The sequence below is a fragment of the Erpetoichthys calabaricus genome, chromosome 11 (assembly GCF_900747795.2).
Source record: "Erpetoichthys calabaricus chromosome 11, fErpCal1.3, whole genome shotgun sequence".
Lineage (NCBI taxonomy): Eukaryota > Metazoa > Chordata > Cladistia > Polypteriformes > Polypteridae > Erpetoichthys > Erpetoichthys calabaricus.
This window is the reverse complement of record NC_041404.2, coordinates 41404694-41425207: the sequence shown is the minus strand read 5'-3', so window position 1 is coordinate 41425207 and position 20514 is coordinate 41404694. Positions and strand designations below refer to the sequence as shown.

Genomic DNA, 20514 nt, shown 5'->3' with positions numbered 1-20514 from the left:
TGTTTGTTGTCTGGTACAAGTCTTGTAATCGATATTTAACCCACTTCCTATTCTCCAAATGACTTGAAATTTTGCACACTTACTCACTTCCGATGACAATACATAAATCAGCAATCAGTTTTACTAATTGATCAATTAATCCATGTTAATTAAGAAATGAAATTTTCATATAGTTAAAGATTTCACCAATAGATGGCGCTAGTAACAGATTGAAATATTAAAGGAAGTGTTAAACTATCCACCCATCCATCCATTATCCAACCCGCTATATCCTAACTATAGGGTCACGGGGGTCTGCTAGAGCCAATCCCATCCAACACAGGGTGCAAGACAGGAAACAAACCCCAGGCAGGGCGCCAGCCCACTACAGGACGCGCACACACACACACAAACACACACACACCAAGCACGCACAGGGGAAATTTTGAATCGCCAATGCACCTAACCTGCATGTCTTTGGATTGCAGGAGGAAACTCACACAGACACGGGGAGAACATGCAAACTCCACACAGGGAGGACCCGGGAAGCAAACCCAGGTCTCCCAACTGTGAGGCAGCAGCGCTACCCACTGCGCCACCATGCCGCCTACCTGTAATCAATAATTTATAAAGTTTGTATTTATGCCTACCCGTGAACTTGTCACAGCACTCTGTGTCTGCCCTCTTGAAGAGCACTTTACAAAAATAAATTGAGGTTTGACATGTCTGGAATCTAAACATCCACCTAATTTTTGCTCATTTATGTGTTGCAGTAATTTTATACGTTTAATGTACTTTTGATTTTTTTTCTGCACCACCATTTTGGTTTATTTAAGCCACCATCTTTTCCATTATTAATATTACTATTATTATTATTTTTACCACACTTATTTTAACTTCACCTGTTTGTTGTCTGGTACAGATCTTGTAATCGATATTTAACCCACTTCCTATTCTCCAAATGACTTGAAATTTTGCACACGTACTCACTTCAGATGACAATACATAATTCAGCAATCAGTTTTACTAATTGATCAATTAATCCATGTTAAGTAAGAAATGAAATTTTCATATAGTTAAAGATTTCACCAATAGATGGCGCTAGTAACAGATTGAAATATTAAAGGAAGTGTTAAACTATCCACCCATCCATCCATTATCCAACCCGCTATATCCTAACTATAGGGTCACGGGGGTCTGCTAGAGCCAATCCCATCCAATACAGGGTGCAAGACAGGAAACAAACCCCAGGCAGGGCACCAGCCCACTGCAGGACGCGCACACACACACACAAACACACACACACCAAGCACGCAGAAGGGAAATTTTGAATCGCCAATGCACCTAACCTGCATGTTTTATGATTTTGGGGGGAATCGCACACAGACACAGGGAGAACATGCAAACTCCACACAGGGAGGACCCGGGAAGCAAATCCAGGCCTTCTTACTGCGAGGCAGTAGCGCCACCACTGCGCCACCATGCCACACGGAGTATTTTGGATGAAATAAAATAAAGGAATAAATATGAAGTGAGAGTCTTTTTCTAACTGGCTTAGCCCTGAAGAAGGTCACATGGGGTACTAGGCCCTATCCCAGCTGACATAGAGCACAAGGCAGGAAATAAAATAAATAAAAACACAATAATATCTGAACATAAATACTTAAATGTGTCACAAAATATGTATGTGTTGCTTACTTCTTTATCTTTTTATTTACTTATTTATTCATTTGTTTACTTCAGCGACACCACACACAACATGATATACAAAAAAAAGTTGAGAGTGCGGGCTCAAGTGAGTGTTGTACTTTGATTGGTGAGGCACACGGCTCTAACTTTACACACAGGGTACTTGGAGGGCCGGGGAATCCCCAAGGCAAGCAAAGCGCTTGTTTAAAGTTGGGACCAGTGGTGCGTGTCCATGTTGGAAATGCAAGTGAATGCTGGCAAGAATCACTGCAGGAAGCAACAACTTTAATTCAAAATGCCCTGAATTCATCATCCTTTCAGGAGTCTGCATCTGACATGTAATGTCTGCCTGTACACTTTGCACCTGATGATGACAGGTTCATGTGTGCTCTAGTGGGAAAGACAGAGATTGCAAAAACCGGAAAGGCCTAGAAACAATAAGGTGGGCAAGCCATAAATAAATCAGAAATATTTGAGGGGTGGTGCAGTAGTAGCGCTGCTGTCTTGCCGTGAAGAGACCGGGGTTTACATCCTGGGTCGTCTCTGTTTGGAGTTTGCATGTTCTCCCCATGTCTGTCTGGGTGCTCCAGTTTCCTACCTCAGTCCAAAGACATGCTGGTTAGGTTAGGAAACTGGCATTTCTAAATTGGCACTACTGTGTGTTTGGTGTGTGGGTGTGTGTGTGCCCTGTGATGGACTGGTTTTCTGTCCAGGATTTATTCTCCACTTTGCACCCTATGGTAGCTGGGATAGGCTCCAGCAGACCCCCATGACCCTGTTCAGGACAAGCAGGTTAGGAAATTACTGACTGACTGACATTTTGTTGACCAGTGGCATTTTCTGGCTAGCCCCCCTTGGAGAATAGGGTGGTCCAATTCATTGCTAATCAATCTAAGGTCTGGGGGAGTGGGGCGGGGGTCCTCCTTGGAAGTCAGCGACTCAAATGACTAACAGTTTTCAAAGGTCCATTGTGGGGCTTAAACTGATCACATAGAAGGACCAGCGTACCATATCAGGAGGTCTGGCTTTCTTAATGAAGGGGGCTCCCCAGGCTGCCCCATAGCTTTACACCTGGTGCACCAATCAAAACACAGGATTCCCTCTCAACATTGATGGATGAAAATGGCAGTTCTCATTTTAACAGTATTTCATTTTGGGTGCAGGGTAAATGAAATAAAGAAATAATTAAATAAATACATAAAGATATATTTCATGACACATTTAGTTCTTTATTTCATTTCTGGAAATGTATTCATTTTTTTTTTTGCCTTGCAGTTAGGAGACTCGGGTTCTCTTGCCGGGTCCTCCCTGCATGGAGTTTCCATGTTCTCCCCGTGTCTGGGTGGGTTTCCTCCGGGTGCTCCGGTTACCTCCCACAGTTCAAAGACATGCAGGCTGGGTGCATTGGCGATTCTAAATTGGCCCTAGTGTGTGCTTGGTGTGTGTGTGTGTGCCCTGTGGTGGGCTGGCATCCTGCCCAGGGTTTGTTTCCTGCCTTGCGCCCTGTGTTGGCTGGGATTGTCTCCAGCAGACCCCCGTGATCCTGTAGTTAGGATATGGCGGGTTGGATAATGGATGGATGGATGACATATAAAGAAAAATTGTTAAAAAATTGATAGCAATTTTCTAAATGTTAGTTTCTAAAGATGAATAAATCTACTGTAATGCTAACAATTTTAACCATAAATACAGGTTGGATAATGGATGGATGGATGGATTTATTTATTTATTGATTTTATTTTATTTTGTATGAAATGTTACCTTATAATACGGCAGCTCATTATTTTCTATAGTATTTGTGGGCACATCTACTTGCCGTGCCTGTAACAGTCCGACTTCCAACAGCATGGGTGAAGGCTTCTGAACTCGACGGTGTGGCACAGGTAACTTTGAGCTACGTACGCCCAGAGTACTTGGGACGATTGGCTTCAACGCACTCGGAATTTTTCTCTGCAGCAATTAATGAGCTTTAACGTCAGTGGACTACAAACCTGAAGTTTAAAATCATCAAACCTGAGGGAAGAAAAAGAAACCTTACCTTCATTAACTTCATCGTTCTCTCTGTCAACCTGCGCTTTCAGCACATAGCGCTTAATGAGGCGCTTCATTATTTTCTGGCAGAAATAAAAGAAGAAAGAAAGACAAAGACAAGTAAATACTTTAAAAAATGAAGATAAAGGGGCTGCCGCACCAAGAATAATCAAAGCTGTGTATGAGCTACTGGGGCCTGAATCAACCGCTATGGGGATGTAACATATAAGCACCACTTGTAAAATCTGTCAATGGGGGGCACTGGAGAAAAGAGCAATACAAACTCTGGTTAAATATGTCGAAAAATAAAAGCCAGCAGGTGCTGCGTACAGCAATTCTGGGATGGCGTTTATTTACCGTTATTTGTTACTTGTGGTTACTGAGTTGGGGTCCTGTTCAATCTTCACCACTGCCTCACCAAATGTAATGTGGGTTCATCTGTATATATTACAATGCTGTGAGCTTGTGCTTATTATAAAAAAAATCTATTCTTTCTGCTTCTTTGTCCTTTTTGTAGTCTGGAGACTAAAACTGCACACAGTACTCCAGATCTGGAGTCTCCAACTCCGGTTCTGGAGGGCCGTGGTGTTGCAGGTTTTCATTCTAACCCTTTTCTTAATTAGTGGCTTGTTTTTGCTGCTAATTAACTTCTTGTTGAATTCATTTTAATTGACTTGCTCTTGAAGACTCAGACCCCTTAATTGTTTGTTTTTCCTTAATTAGCTGCCAAATAATAATGAGATATAAAATGCGGCAAAACAACTGGTGTCCCTCACACAATATCTGAAAACAAAGAATGATGAAGGTTCTCAGGGGCTCTTGTTCAGAAAGCTTTCGCCACTTGGTTGTTTCAAGATAATTAACATTAGGTATATAAGTAGGTTTCACATTTTAGCCCAAAATTAATGACTTAATATCAGGGACCTATTTTATTGACCTTAAGGTTAGTGTTTGGCCGAGGGGAAGGCCGTCTCAAGTGGCATCCACTTTCTGAACAAGACCCGGGCTCAGGAATGTCAATCTGCTCAGGTCACCCAAAACATTTTACCAGTGTGCTCTTAGAAAAGAGAAAATCAACAGTTTCGTAAATGTCTGCTAACACACCACGAGAGCACAACCAAGCCATGAAATTAAAGAACGGGTTTAATTAACGACAAGAATTGGCACCTCATTAAGCAACTGGTTGGAGTTTGAGGTCCTGACTTAGTTGGTCTTTTGTTGGCTCACTCACTTCACGTTTCATTTCTATTTGGGTGTCATTTAAGGAAAGAAATGAAGTAATTCAGAGGAATGATGAAGAAATTCAGGGGAACAAATCTTAAAAAAAGCAAGTCAATTAAAATGAATTCACAAGAAGGTAATTAGCAGCACAAACAAGGCACTCATTAAAAACAAGGGTCAGAATGAAAACCTGCAGCCGCGGTGGTCCTCCAGGACCAGAGATGGCAACCCCTGCTCCAGATGAAGTTTAACCAGTGCATTATAAAGCATGAGCAGAACCTTTGTGACTTGTACTCCAAACACATTATGGCACTATATATCTTCACTTTCTGTTAGCCTTCTTAATGGTTTTTGAACACTGTTTTGCAGCTGATGGCACAGAGCCCACTATGACTCATACATTGGATCTTTGAGCTTTGAAAACGTTCACAGTATGTGGACAAAACAGTTATCTTTAAAGTACAGTAGGCCAGGTAACAGGAAGCTTAACAGATCAAGAAGACCTGAACTTAGCCCATGAAGTTTTATGAAGCAGGAGTCTGAACCCATTGGTGTTTTATAAATCCATCACTCATGTTATTTATGAAACCTGTTATGGAGCAAAAAAAATGAAATGTGCTTTCTGGAACCTTCATGTGGATTGTTCCTTTGGGAGCCAAAATCAGTTGCCTTAAGGCATATCTCTGAAGAACCACTCTGGCACCTTTGTTTTGAAGGGTGTGTAGTGGAGGTGCTGCTTCCTTACAAAATAGGAGATTGAGGTTCAGGTACTGGGCACTCCGTGCATGAAGTTTCTCCCTGGGTCTGTGGGGGTTTTCTCCAGATTTCCTCCAACAGTCCAAAGACATGCAGGTTAAGTGAACTGGCGATACTAAATTGTCCCCTGATGAATGCGTATGTTCACCCTGTGATGAACTGGCATCCTGTCCAAGGATTCCTTTTGCCTTGTGCCCGATGATTGATGCTATAGGTGCCTGGTTCCATGTGACCCTGTCCTGGATAAGTGGGTTTAGATGGATGGATACAGATATGCACCATGGACTTGTATTGAGTCAACATGAACACTGTTCTTCAATTATTTCCTGCTCTTTGACCTTCACTGATATGAAAATAATGATTATTAATAGCTTATATTATATATATTATATATATATTATATATATACAGTTAGCTCCATAAATATTTGGACAGAGACAACTATTTTCTAATTTTGGTTCTGTACAGTATCACAATGAATTTTAAATGAAAAAACTCAGATGCAGTTGAAGTGCATACTTGAAGTGCCATCACACTGCCTCCACCGTGTTTTACAGATGATGTGGTATGCTTTGGATAATGAGCTGTTCCACGCCTTCTCCATACTTTTTTCTTGCCATCATTCTGGTAGAGGTTGATCTTGGTTTCATCTGTCCAAAGAATGTTTTTCCAGAACTGTGCTGGCTTTTTTAGATGTTCTTTAGCAAAGTCCAATCTAGCCTTTCTATTCTTGAGGCTTACAGTATGAGTGGCTTGCACCTTGCAGTGCACCCTCTGTATTTACTTTCATGCAGTCTTCTCTTTCTGGTAGACTTGGATATCGATACGCCTACCCCCTGGAGAGTGTTGTTCACTTGGCTGGCTGTTGTGAAGGGGTTTCTCTTCACCATGGAAATGATTCTGCGATCATCCACCACTGTTGTCATCCGTGGACATCCAGGTCTTTTTGCGTTGCTGAGTTCACCAGCGCTTGCTTTCTTTCTCAGGATGTACCAAACTGTAGATTTTGCCACTCGTAATATAGTAGCCATTTCTCAGATGGTTTTTTTCTGTTTTCGCAGCTTAAGGATGGCTTCTTTCACCTGCATGGAGAGCTCCTTTGACCGCATGTTGTCTGTTCACAGCAAAATCTTCCACATGCAAGCACCACACCTCAAATCAACTCCAGGCCTTTTATCTCCTTAATTGATAATAACATAATGACGGACTTGCCCACACCTGCCCATGAAATAGCCTTTGAGTCAATTGTCCAATTACTTTTGAGCCCCTGAAATGAAGGGATTGTGTTCAAAAAATGCTTTAGTTGCCTCACATTTTTATGTAATCGTTTTGTTCACCCCACTGAATTAAAGCTGAAAGTCTGCACTTCAACTGCATCGGAGTTGATTCATTTAAAATTCATTGTGGTAATGTACAGCACCAAAATTAGAAACAAGTTGTCTCTGTCCAAATATTTATGGACCTAACTGTATATATTATTATTATATATTATGTAAAAGCCAAATACCACTGACTCACTCATCACGAAGCGCAAAATTTCTTATAGTTTTTTAGACCCGTTTGTATGTCTGTCCACTTTTCACGAGAGAACTACTTAACTGATTTAGATCTTTTTTTTTTCTATAATTTGCTTGAACATTCCGTTGACTTTGCGATTTTCTCATCATGCTAAGTATCACAGTTCGCTTGCGGTACCGATTTATTAGCACGAATCTGAGAGAGACTCATCGGGTTGCGGGGACAGGGGCGGGGCCCTCCTCACTCACGCGCCAGCCTCAGGGCGTAACCTTAACTCCTCTTACTTAGCGAACGAGAGAACTACTTAACGGGTTTAGATCTTTTTTTTCTATAATTTGCCTTAACATTCCGATTGATTTTGTGACTTTTCGCATTGCGCTAAGAATCACAGTTCGCTTGCAGCAGCGATATATTTCCGGTAATCTGAGACAAAGGCTGTGGGCCGAGGGGAGGGGGAAGAGTGACGTCAGGAGTATAGAGCTGGGCCGGGCCCTCCCTTCTGTCCTGTTTCACTAATACACAGGTGAAGCCGTGGGAGATGGCAAGTATATATGTGTGTCCAGCCCGGAAGTGCGAGGCTACAACATGAAACTCACAGAGCTGGCAAAGCGGCACCAAGTTAACGAGTTGGAAGAAGAAAGAAGGACGAGGCTACAGCATAAAGCTGAAAGAAAGCGACTCCATTGCCAAAGTGAAACCGCCGAGGAAAGACAAATGAGAGAGAAACTCCCTTAACCTCTAATAGACAATGGGGGCGAGCACGTCTGCAGAACAAAACCGCCGACTATTCGTTTCAGTTTTTTTCTGACTATTTCAATAGTTTCTAGGAGTCCTGGCTTTTTACAGCTAGTATATATTGTAAGGGACGGCCAGCAGTTTATCCCGGCCGGGGAAATGGGAGAAGGCAGCTTATCAGGGACACTGCCTCCCCCGGATGATAGATAGCAGCTTCCCTGGACTGCAGCGGTGCACTGGATGCCCACAGGGCACTATGGGACTTGGAGTTCAGCTACACAGCCCTGCTGGGAACTGTGGGTGCCGCCAGAAGACACTACAGGAAGACTGGGGAGTCCCTACTGTTTGCATAGCCCGGAAATCCTCCAAAGTCACAGGGACGGAAGCACAGAAGTACTTCCGGGCCAAAGAAAACCTCAAGTCCTCCATCTGACCCGAAAGAGCTGGCAAGTCACAGGGACGGGAGAACAGAAGCACTTCCGGGTCAAGGACTATATAAAGGATTACTGAAGACCCAGCAAGCGAGCTGGAGTTGGGAGGTGTGTGACAGAGCTTGCTGGGAGGAGTGGAGGAGAAAATATTGTGCTGATTGTGTGTGTATTATTGTTATTATTACCTGTTTATTGTGGTGGAGGTGCTTTGGGCATTGTATAAGAAGGCAAAAGAAGATTAAACAACTTCTTGGTGCTTTTAACTCGTGTTGTCAGTGTCTGTGTGTTGTGTTAAGAGCTGTTATAGTGCCATCTAGTGTTACTATATATATATATATATATATATATATATATATATATATATATATATATATATATATATACATATATATATATATATATATATATATATACATATCCATCCATCCATCCATTTTCCAACCCGCTGAATCCGAACACAGGGTCACGGGGGTCTGCTGGAGCCAATCCCAGCCAACACAGGGCACAAGGCAGGGAACCAATCCCGGACAGGGTGCCAACCCACCGCAGGACACACACAAACACACCCACACACCAAGCACACACTAGGGCCAATTTAGTATCACCAATCCACCTAACCTGCATGTCTTTGGACTGCGGGAGGAAACCGGAGTGCCCGGAGGAAACCCATGCAGACACGGGGAGAACATGCAAACTCCACGCAGGGTGGACCCGGGAAGCGAACCCAGGTCTCCTAACTGCGAGGCAGCAGCGCTACCACTGCGCCACCGTATATATATATATATATATATATAAAAATATAGTATTTATTTATTTATTTACAGTACCGGTCAGAAGTGTTAGAACTCCTCAGTTTTTCCAACTTTTCTTCATATTTAATCAGTTGAAATGCAATGAATGACATAAAATGGTGCAAAGGTAAGCAGTAAACTGGCAGTGATTTAAATTTAAAGTTTAGGTTAGCAAATACTGAAAAAGGAAATTTCAGAATATTACAAATGGGCCTTCTTCAGGGAACAACTAATAGGTTACATCCTACAGATGTTCTGCAGCAAATAAAGTAAACTTAGCCTTGCAAGTTGAAGCAAACAATTTACACAGGTGTCCCAACTTCTGCTAATTACTTAAAAATCCTCTATGTGTCCTAAAGCTGAGTTGGAGCACACTGTGTTACTACACCCTCTGAGGTACTTTTTGGAGAACATTACACTGTAGAAAGTTGTAAATTCCAGTGATAATGACAAGAAAATGGAAATTAACGAATGAAATGAGACAGAGCTTTTTTACCCTTAGAACTGTGAGCCTTTCCTTTACAGAAATTGTCAAAAAAAATCAAAGTGCACGAGTCCAGTGGTGTCCTACACAGTCCAAAGACAACTGGAAACTGGAAGAAACTCTGATAGGAAGAAATCTGGCAGAGCCAAAGTCACAAGCCAATCAGCAGACAAGTTTCTGAGGGTCACCTACTTGCGTGATCACAGGCGCCTCACAACACAACAGCGTCAAGCACAGCTTAACAGTACAGGTCGAGAAAAGCAAGTGTCAGTTTTTGCTTACCTTTTCACCATTTTAGATCATTCGTTGCATTTCAACTGATTAAATTTGAAGAAAAACTGGAAAAACGGTGGTGTTGTAAAACTTTTGACTGGTAATGTATATTTTTTAAACATTTGATAAATGTCCTGAGCTCATCACTTCATTACATTTGTATATTTACTAAAAAGAGGATGGCATGGAGTCTCATTGGCATATCAGCTGCTCACAGTCTGCATCGGGGTTCAGAGTCCTGCAGGCTTACAGAGCTTTTTTCTTTGGAGTTCCTGCTGCCTCCATGTGAGTGAATTCTGTGGTAGATGTTCTCCCACATGCAACCATGACTGAAAGATAATAAATATTAGAGAAAGCACTTGGTCATAAAGAAAAACAAAATCCATAGTACTGACCTGGTACCTGGTAGGGTTCTGGATTGGCTTTCTCACTCCATAGGTCTCTGAACTCTGAAAGTTGGATTTGTAGCGATCTAGCTAAAAATGATAATAAAGGCAAAAAAAAAAAAAGAAGCAGCAATGCATAAAAATTGGCCACTGACATTTATGAAAGCATCTCTGGAAAAATACATTATTTATGTAAACAGTGGATTCAGAAAGGATTCAGATCCCTTCACTTCTCACACACTTTATTGTGTTGTAGCTTTAATTTTAATTGGATACATGTGCCATTTTTGTTCATCAATAACCCATAATGACAAAGTTAAAACATGATTTTAGAAAGGTTTGCAAAATTAGCAAAAAACAAAAACTGAAATCTCTCCTTCGTAGAAGTGTTCAGGCCCTTTAATGTGGCCCTGCAAATATTGGTCAGGTTCATCCTGTTTGCTTCAAGTCTCTAGAACTTGATTGGAGTCCACCTGTGGACAAATGAATTGATTTCTTTACAAAGACACCTGTGTATATGAGGTCCCACAAGTCACACTGCATTTCAAGACAAAGAACAAGCCATGAAGTCCAATGGATGCTTTGTAGACCTTTGCGATCAAATTATGGTGAGGCACAGACCACAGCAAGGGCACAAAACCATATCTAAAGCTTTGAGTATTCCCAGGAGCACAGTGAGATCAATGAAGTTTGGAAGCACCAGGGCTCTTTCTAAAGTCAGACACTGTATGTTGTGGCAAAAACCAATGAAGTCCAAGAAACTCTATGCAGACCTCTGTGATCAAGTTGTGGTGAGGTCTAGACCAGGACAAAGGGATAAAACCATTTCTAAAGCTTTGAGTGTTCCCAGGAGCACAGTGAAATGGAAGATGTTTGGAAGCACCAGGGCTCTTTCTAAAGCTGGCTGTTCAGACATTGCAAGTCGGGACAAAAAACAAGTCATGAAGTCCAAGAAACTCCATGCAGACCTCTGTGATCAAATTGTGGTGAGGCATGAGATCATATCTAAAGCTTTCAATGTCCCCAGGAGCACAGTGAAATAGAAGAAGTTTTTAACCGCAGGAATTCTTCCTATAGTTGGCCAGGCAAGAAGGGCTTTGATCATGGAGGTGACCAAGAACCCAATGGTCACTGTAGGAGAGCTTCAGAAGTCCTCTGCTGAGATGGAAGAACCTGTCAGAAGCAGTGCTCAACAGCACTTCATCAATTAGGTGTTTATGGCAGAGTGGCAAGACAGAAGCCATTACGGAGTAAAAGTCGTTTAAATGACTCTGAAAGTATGAGGTTGAAATATTCTGTGATCTGATGAAACAAAATTGAACTCTTGAGATCAGAACTGCAAGCATTATGTCTAGGGAAGACCAGGCATATCTCAGCCTAATACCAGCCTTATGGTGAAAGTATAGTAGATGGTAACATCATGCTCTGTGGGTGCTTCTCGTTGTTAGGGACAGGGAGACTGGTCAGAATTGAGGGAAGGATGCATGCAGCCAAATACAGAGAGTTCTGAAGAAAGTCTCAGAGTGCACATCACCTCAGATTGGGGTGACGGTTCACCTTTCATCACAATAATAACCTGAAGGATACAGCCAAGATAATGATGAAGTAGCTTCAGAACAAGTCTGAGTGTCATTTAGTGGCCCAGCAAAAGAACATCTGTGAAGAGACCTTAAGATGGCAGTTTCCAGCTGTTTCCTTCCAGTCTAAGGGCTCGTTTATACTTCACGCTCAGAACGCGTACGCGCATGCATCATGGCTGCCATGCGTTCATTTGACACATCCTCTGAGCAGGTCCTCAGAAATTAACATGATGCATGTGCGAGTTACAGTACAAGCAAAGAGTCGGGGGTGGGGGGCGTAGTTTGATAAAAGTTAGAATGTGACGTCAGAGTCTCCGTTTACTATCTACGTGTGACAGAAAGCCGCTTTGAGGATCCTACGGGATCGATGTGCGCACTTCGATGTTTGATGAATGGTTCGATGTGGTGAAGCAAAATGCCGACATACAGATGCATTCCTGGTGCTTTCATATTCAAGCGTCGCATATTCCCGATCATAAGGACACGATACATTTTAAAAGTCTCACATACCATCTTCTGTGACGTCTTTTTTTTCTGGGGCTTCCTCCTGAACTAACAGCAGCGGCAAATAGCAATACATCAGCACACAGAGCACATTAAATGTATGATATTCCAACTCTCTGCACATTTAGAATCCTTAGATTTATACTTGATAGCACTTTCATGATGAAATGTATGTTACATTTTACAGATAAATTGTTAATTTCATTTAAACAATGAATACTGTTAATAATTACACACATGGGGGTGACACGGTGGCGGAGGGCTAGCACTGCTGTCTCACAGGGAGTCACTTCGCTGGTATTCCCTGGCTGGAGTTTACATGTTTTCCTGCTGGTTTCCACAGTGTGCTCTGGTTTCCTTCCACAGACATGAAGTTTTGGGGATTTGGTGATGCTAAAATGACGCCAGTGTAATTGTGTGCTTGTATTCACTTTGCGATGAGCTGATGCCAAATCCAGAGATTGTTTCTGCCTCATGCCCAATGCTATCTGGAATGGGCACATCCCTGGATTGATGGATTTAATCATTAAAGATCCTTTTCAGAGATATTGCGGTAAGGTGACATCGGAATTTAATGGATGTTACAGGCAATTCACAACACAGCGAAGCCAAACCTGTTCTCACCGTTATGCCACCTCGTGGATTCTACCAGATTTATGTTGTGGCAGGCGGCCCCTTCACTCTATATTCATGGGGAGCAGCCCTGGATGGTGCAATACCTCCCCCTGGACGCTAGATGGCCCTGGGTTGGAGCGGTGCCTCGGTTTCCCGCAGGGCTCCATGGGAATTGGAGTTGGGTGCAGCCCTGTTGGGTCCTGCAGGCACCACCAGGGGGTGCTGCAGCTGGGACTCCTGAGCCCGTATGGGCAGTGTATTTGCCACACCCGGAGCACTTCCAGGTGGACTATAAAAGGGCCCAGCAGCCACCACTCAAGGAGCCAGAATCGGGAGGAGGAGGATGAGGTTGCCTGGGAGGAGTGGTGGAGGAAGAAAAGTGTTTAAATGTGTTATTTGTGTCTTTTGGGACTGTGTTGTGTCTGAGGGTCACGGGGAAGACGTGCCCCACAGGTGAAGAATTATTTTATACGAGCCTCCAGTGTGAGTCTGTGTCGAGTCAGGTGCCTATATAGCACCTTTGTCACAACGTAAAGTATGAGCACAAATACAAACAGTAAAATGCTTGCATAGCAGGAGTATCCGCTGGAGCATGTGTCGCTTCACATGAAGTAGAAACCTGGCCTAAGTTAGCTTGAAAGGATCTCAAGCTTGACAAATCCAGGTGTCCAAAGCCTGCTGACCAATAGATTGTAGCTACAGACCTCCAGAGCTCTACTCCATTGAGGAGGTGGTCGCTTTATATTATATGTCACCTGGTTACACTGTGGGTAAGATTAGAGTTGAGGGAGGCTTATCTAACTCATGTCAAGTACTGTAAACCAAGTGATAAAAACCTGAAATCCAATTGGCTGTCCAGTGGAACTATTGAGTCGCGGAGCTGCGGGGGTCTGCGGCTGGACCCATCTCCTGTGGACACTAGATGCTGTAATTGCTCCCAAAGGGGAATCTACAAAGTCCTAAATTAAGGGTCTGAATACTACTATGATAGAGATTTCACTTCTGGATTTTTTCCTAAATAGGCAAAACCTTTCTGAAAACATTTTTCACTTATAAGTTATTGAATGTAGATTGATGGGCAAAATGACAAATGTATCCATTTAAAATTAAACCTATAAAACACTAAAGTGTGCAGAAAGTGAAGTGGTTTAAATACTTTCTGAATCCGTATATACATATTACAGTACATTCCACCCTGTACTTTGGTCCACCATGTTCCATACCTTTACGAGCAGACAGAAATCATTTTCATGGTGTGTCTCACTCACGTTAAAGCCAAACGTCAACTTGTTGACAGGTGTCATGAATAACAACTTCATGAAAAGGTTATTAGGACATCATAAAGGGAATATAAACTGAGGAGCCATAATGGAAACATAGAGGAAGAGAAGCTGAAAGGTGTTTTATGATTGGAGGGACGGGTGGTGAGGTGCTTACAGCTGCTTCCCAGCGTCTTGCATTTACATATTTGTCTGACGCCTTTATAAAAGGCAAATTACAACATTTATGATACAACTGGTTCCATTTCTTTTGGTTTTCCAATTGGAGCAAAATGTCAGTTGCAAGATTTAAACTCATAACATGAGGGTTTGAAGGCCAAAGCCTTGAGCACTACACCACACTGCCTTTCTTCACATGTACGTGGCTTTTCTTCCAGGTGCTCAATTATTCTTCCACATCCAGAAGTTGTGACTTTATGTTCTTACTAGACATTAAGCCTGTTACAATAACGTGCGCTAGAACAGTAGTCCATAAACATTAGTAGGAACAGTGTATATTAAATGGCAAGGGACCTTTTACCTCAGTAAATTTTTTCCGTAAAATGCCTGTAATTTTCTCTGACGGTAATACTGGTTTTGCTGTCTGTAATATGCGTTTAATTTTCTGTCACAACAGTGGGCAATCAGCAGATTCTCCCCTGCAACTGATGTAATGTGCGCAAAAATAAATCTACTTTTAAAAGTCATCGTATTGTAATATCATGAAAATTCGTATATTTAGGAAAACCCCTTCAACGACTGACACTTTACACTTTACCGGGCCAAGCTTCTTAATCGCAAATCTGACATCCTCAGAGTGAACACTTGCACAACAATGGGGAAGCTGGTCTCCGCGTCTCAGTACCCGATTGGATTTTTCGTGTTTTATGTTTTAGGTCTTACCTGATTTACTAAAATGTGATTGGATCTGCCGCGCGATATTTTATAGGTCCCGCCCTCTCTGTCTTGTGTGACGCATCAGGCGGCCTTTGAAGCATCTGCTTTGAAGCGTTGCACCGTGCCCCGCGCATGTGCACTTCACCAGAAGACCACACACACGGACACTGGACGCACACAGGGGTTTTATTAAAGAGGATTACCAACTCAAAACTGGTCCTCTATGAGTGAATTTACCCTACGATTGACTGCTTACTCCATCCCTGGTTCTAACCTCACCCTTTACCCTGCTAATACAGATTTGGTTCTTTGAATCCTAAATACGAGAATTTTTCTGAATGCCATTTTACATTTTGAAAGGGAAGAGGCCCCTAAATAGCTAAGGCCAGTAATGCAGAAGTCAACATATTCAAATAGCAACCCTGTGGGTTTATTTACTTAACCCTAACCCTATCCCAAAGGGGGCCCATAAATGTAACAAAAATAAAAGCCACAAAAAGTCTAATTAACAACTTCCTGGCAAATCCTAAGATAAAGCTTAATCAGAGCAATATATATATATATATATATATATATATATATATATATATATATATATATATCTCAAAATTGAGTTCTGAAGATTAAAAATGGTGTAAATGAATCACATCACCACAAGGCTGTTCCCCCATATGCTACCCTGCTAATAAATGGGTAAGCACGCATCAGGCAGGCCAAAGCACAGCAAACAATGACAAAGAGCCCCCTTTGATTCAACTTGGATTCGTCTCACACACTTATTTGCTTCAAGCCAAATGACAACTCCACTTGGTCAAAGTTGCAATGAGAAAGTGGGCAAAGAACAAAGGGACAAGGTGGAGAGAGATGAAGATGAAGCAAGAGGCCACGCAGTTTGATGACTCCAGATGACATCTGTAATAACGAGAGAGATGAACGTGTAGCAAGCGATGAAAATGACAGTGTCAGTGTGGTCCATCACAGCTTACCAGTTCTGACTTAGTACCCCAGTTCAGGGTGAACTCTCAAGAAAGCAACTCCATCAACCAAAAATGAGACGCTCAACCCTAATGTCATAACAGGTTTGCTCCATGCTCCCATCTTGCTTTTGGGAGCCCTTGAACCCGACACCGTCGGTAATGTCACCGATGAGCTAGGCAGTGAGGCACAACAAAGCAAGGGGATGGTGCAAAAGTGCCAAGTGCTTTTATTTAAAATCAACAAACAAAACAAAGTGTCCAAATTAAAGTGCAGTGCATCAAAAATCGTTAAGTAAATAATCCATTAAAACAGAGGTGAATCCATGGAGGTTAAAATCCATTATAAAAAATCTTTAAAAAAACAATGAGGTTAAAACAATGGCTGGAAGCTGTCCCTTTAAACAAATCAGCCCGGTGCCTTTCTCCTACTAGTGACTCCCCTGCTTCTCCCATCCAGGCAATGCACCATGGGAGTCACCTTAGCTGCAGCTGAACTGCTCTGCCTTCTTATCTGGAGGCTTCCCAATCCCTGGCTTCGGTTCTGCTCTTCCCAGACCGAGACTTGGGTTCCCCAGCCTCCCGACTCCCACTGTCTTCCTCGGCGAGCCATCCTTCTTCCGGTCACTCCTGCTTCTCAACTACACGCTCAGCAGGAGCGACCACTACTGACTTCCCTATGTGTCGGCCAAACACCCCGCTAGGGCTTACTGCTCAGCTCGTTCTCGCTGTCTTGCACCGGCTTTCCTCTCCCTGTTTCCTGCCTTCTTCTCTTCTCCTAACCTCCATTCACTTTTTTCTTTTTTTCCTCTCCTCTAGCCGCGTCGTGCTTCTATTTATTACGGGGACGTGGATCAGATGTGGCAATTAGCAGCTCCCGGCACCAATTATGGATGCGGACGACTCCTCACCTGTGCACTTAAGTGAGGACCATCTGCATTACGCATCACCAGGGAACTGCTTCAGCCACACATACCATGCCCTCCTGCTAAGCCGAGAGTGCGGCGATTATTTATTTAAAAAATGGCCTTTTTGACATGAGCTGTGGACCCGCTACACAACTAACAGCTCTTGTACATCAGATGTTAAATCCCTGGAATAGGGGTGCATTTTGCACTGGGTGTGAATTAAGATTACATGGTAGGGGGGATTATGGATGGGATCCCACCGATGAGCTTGAAGCCCAAACCCTTGGAGGTCAAAAGCCTTGCTCAGAGTGCAAGAGTCCACAATGTACAAGCATGGGAACAAATGTACAGTATCTCAGGATGGTCTTCACTATAGGAGGGTGTTCCATAAAATGAATGTTGTTTTTGTTTGCTCTTACAATATGACATGCATTTTCAGATGACCAATTCATCAGGCGATGTAGGAGACCATCAACAAAGTCCAAAGTCACTGACCTAGAGTGACACCAGCCTCGAAAATGGACACAATGGCGGCACTCTGAAAGTGAGGCAGCAGCCAGAGAGTTGCATGTGTAATGGGTGGGGAAAAGAGAAGGTAAGCACTTCTCATCCGAAATCATCTCTTTGTGCTCGCCTCTGATAGCGGGATTAGTCGCAATATGACTGGAATTGCAGTTTATTTTAATCTCACTTATCTTATATGCTCCCCCCTATTTTTTTTTAAAGCCTCCTTTACATAAGAATCAGCCTCCCGCCGTTTGTGAAGAGTGACGCTTTTGTCTGCAGCGCTCCTTGGCAGTGATCTCAGGGGGACGCTGAAATGTGAACCGCCGTCTGCTCATCAGTAATCAGCAGCTCTGAAAGAGAAGTGATTTTAGAAACAAGCCGAAGGAGCAAAACTATGACGAGTGATAAGAAACAAAGCGCATGGCGGCTTAGAATCGACTCATGCTTGTCCACTGAAGGGCTTCGGGAACTGCAACTTATAAACTGAATGTAAGAGGAGGAGCGGAAATGACAGGAAGAAAGGTGGTGGTCTCCCATTAAGGGATCTGCTTGGAATGAAAGGCCACAGAAGAGGGGACTGGAGTGGGATGTGGAACATTTAGAAAGTATGAGACCAGGGGACTGCGCGGATGTGTCTGAAATTCAAATAGGCCGGTGATAATTTGGTTGAAATGCAATCGTAGCAGCTACAAAAGTGAAACTTTACTTTCCATGCATATAAAAAAAAATTAACATCTAATATTCTGTATTAAAATTGGTATTATAGAATCAGTCAGATTCTTCATTTAATTAGTTACCCAATTAATAACATCAGCTCAAACAAATCATAACATTGCTGTATCTAAGCTAATAGTGAAACAAAGTTTGCCAAAAAGTCATTTTGTGTGCGATTAAAAAATTTCAAAACACGAAACTGAGACTAAGAAGAGTTTTTGGGGATTTTTAAAGTTTCGGAAAAACAAAAGAAGGCCACACTCAAGTTGTTTCAGCATTGCAAGTTTTCACACACAGGAGCCAGCTGATGGGCCTAAATAACTGTAATTGTCTGCCGGACTTGCCTGGCCAGTCTGATGCAATTCAGAGAAAAAACAATGTGGTGTTAAGATAGCAGGAACTTGCGTTTTTTGTTCAAATTTTGTAAATTGTTATTTCTACCTCAGCCTTATTGATAGACTCATAGTCAGTGTGCATAATATTCTGTGATAACTGGAGGAGTCCCATTAGCTGAACACTGAAATATTATTTTGGCACTACAGAATATATAATAATTTAGATATAGAGAATGTTATCAGTTAAGATATTCATATTTTGGGCACACAAACTCCATTTTACATGGATACGCAGTCGACAAGCAAAACACACACCAGCATTATGCTGAGAAGGCTCTTATTCTGACGTATAGGACTGAAATTCTATCTGTCAAAGACTGATGCAGCTTCGCATGGACTATTTGGTTTCCTACTGAAGTCAGACTTTGAATGCCAACTTCTTTAAAAGTGTGCACCAATGTCCTGTCAGCTCCTGCTGACTGCTGGGAATTGTAGTCCTGTCAGTAGCACAACTACAAGATTTTCCAAATAAAAGTGGCGTCCCTAGAGGTGAGGTGTAGACTGTACCAGAAGAACCCATCAGAGTGGGAAACACCAAAATGACTCCCTATAAAATGTTTGTGCATTGTTTCTGTCAGGAATGAGGATTCCCAAACACTAAAGAGTTCCAAAGCACTTCCAAAAAATGTCCACTAGAGGGGAGTATCACTGTCAAACCCCAGCTAGTAATAAGGGCAATTATCGAGTCTTTATACAATAAAAGATTTACTCTTCACAATGACAGTGATGCTCAGTGGAGTACAAAGGAAAAATGGAGTTGGTGGAACGGGTTCCACACTAAACTAGTCCTGAAGCAGATTCCAACAGCAATGTCAAAAATAAGGAGCAAAAAGTCAACAAAATCAGAGATCCAGTAATTGAAGAAAATCCTAATAAACTCAAACACAGTAACTGTCTCCCTAGTGAATTTACAATGAGCCACCAGGAACTGTGGAAGACCCTCTGGATTTATTGGGCAGAAGGCAGTCCCTGGTGGTGATTAACAGGTGGCCCCACTTCTTGGGGGACCACCCACAAAAAAATACACGGAGCATAACAAAGGCAGCTTTTACACATAGACAAGACTATCAATAAAGAAAGGTGTCCATAATCAGCATAAAAAGAATTAAAAACTGAACAAAAGAGACATAAAATATGAATTTGAATCCCGGCCAAAGGGGAAGAATCCTGACTGGAAAAATCCCAATGAACAGACTTGGGGTTGGCAAAATGAACCTCAAAGGACTGTGGAAGACCTGCCACCAAGTGATGCCCTAGCTATATAAAACGATCAATTCTCCATGAATTGAACTTACTTAGAGGGATTCTGACCACCCCCTCGCTCAATGCAATGGTTGAGTACCCCAGCGCCATTAATAGTGGGAATTAAACTTCTGGGTGTCAATGCACTGCATTGTTTAAATTATAATGAACTCTCTGTTAAGGAAAACCATTTGTTAAATCAACCAATGGCCGGTGGGAGTCTTAATCCGGCCTTAGCAGTCGCACTGACACCAGCTATATTGACGCCACTAACAAATAACAAACACGTTTATTGAACAACTAAGTACAGCAACACCGCAATGCCTACATCGTATTCCTATTTATTCATTTCCTAAGAAAGTTCCTGCTCTCTTTTACGTACCCTCTTGATTTAAAGGAGGCTGACTGCTGCCATGCCTACATCTAGCCCCGCCCACCCTGCCCTGCCCTTCATCTTGCCCCTCCCACTCTGTGCAGCACTCTCTCTGTATGCTTTTAAATAGTTTTACACAAATTTAGTAATGGGCACTTTATAATGGCACGTGATGTGAAAAAACAGTTTCTCACTATATTATATAGTAAAAAAAAAAAATGCTGAAAATATTCAACATGCATTGTTGTGGCT

At 42.4% G+C, this 20514-nt stretch overlaps 1 protein-coding gene across 1 annotated transcript in view; it reads right to left on the bottom strand.

Moving 5' to 3' along the window:
- The window catches only part of LOC114659998 (short transient receptor potential channel 7), a 292643-nt gene that overhangs the window by 9396 nt on the left and 262733 nt on the right, over positions 1–20514 (bottom strand). Inside the window, exons 10-11 of the mRNA XM_028812533.2 lie at positions 10304–10384; positions 3707–3782 (exon numbers count right to left, since the gene is read on the bottom strand). Of these exons, the coding sequence (XP_028668366.2) occupies positions 3707–3782; positions 10304–10384 (157 nt within the window). The remainder of the gene's footprint in view (positions 1–3706; positions 3783–10303; positions 10385–20514) is intronic.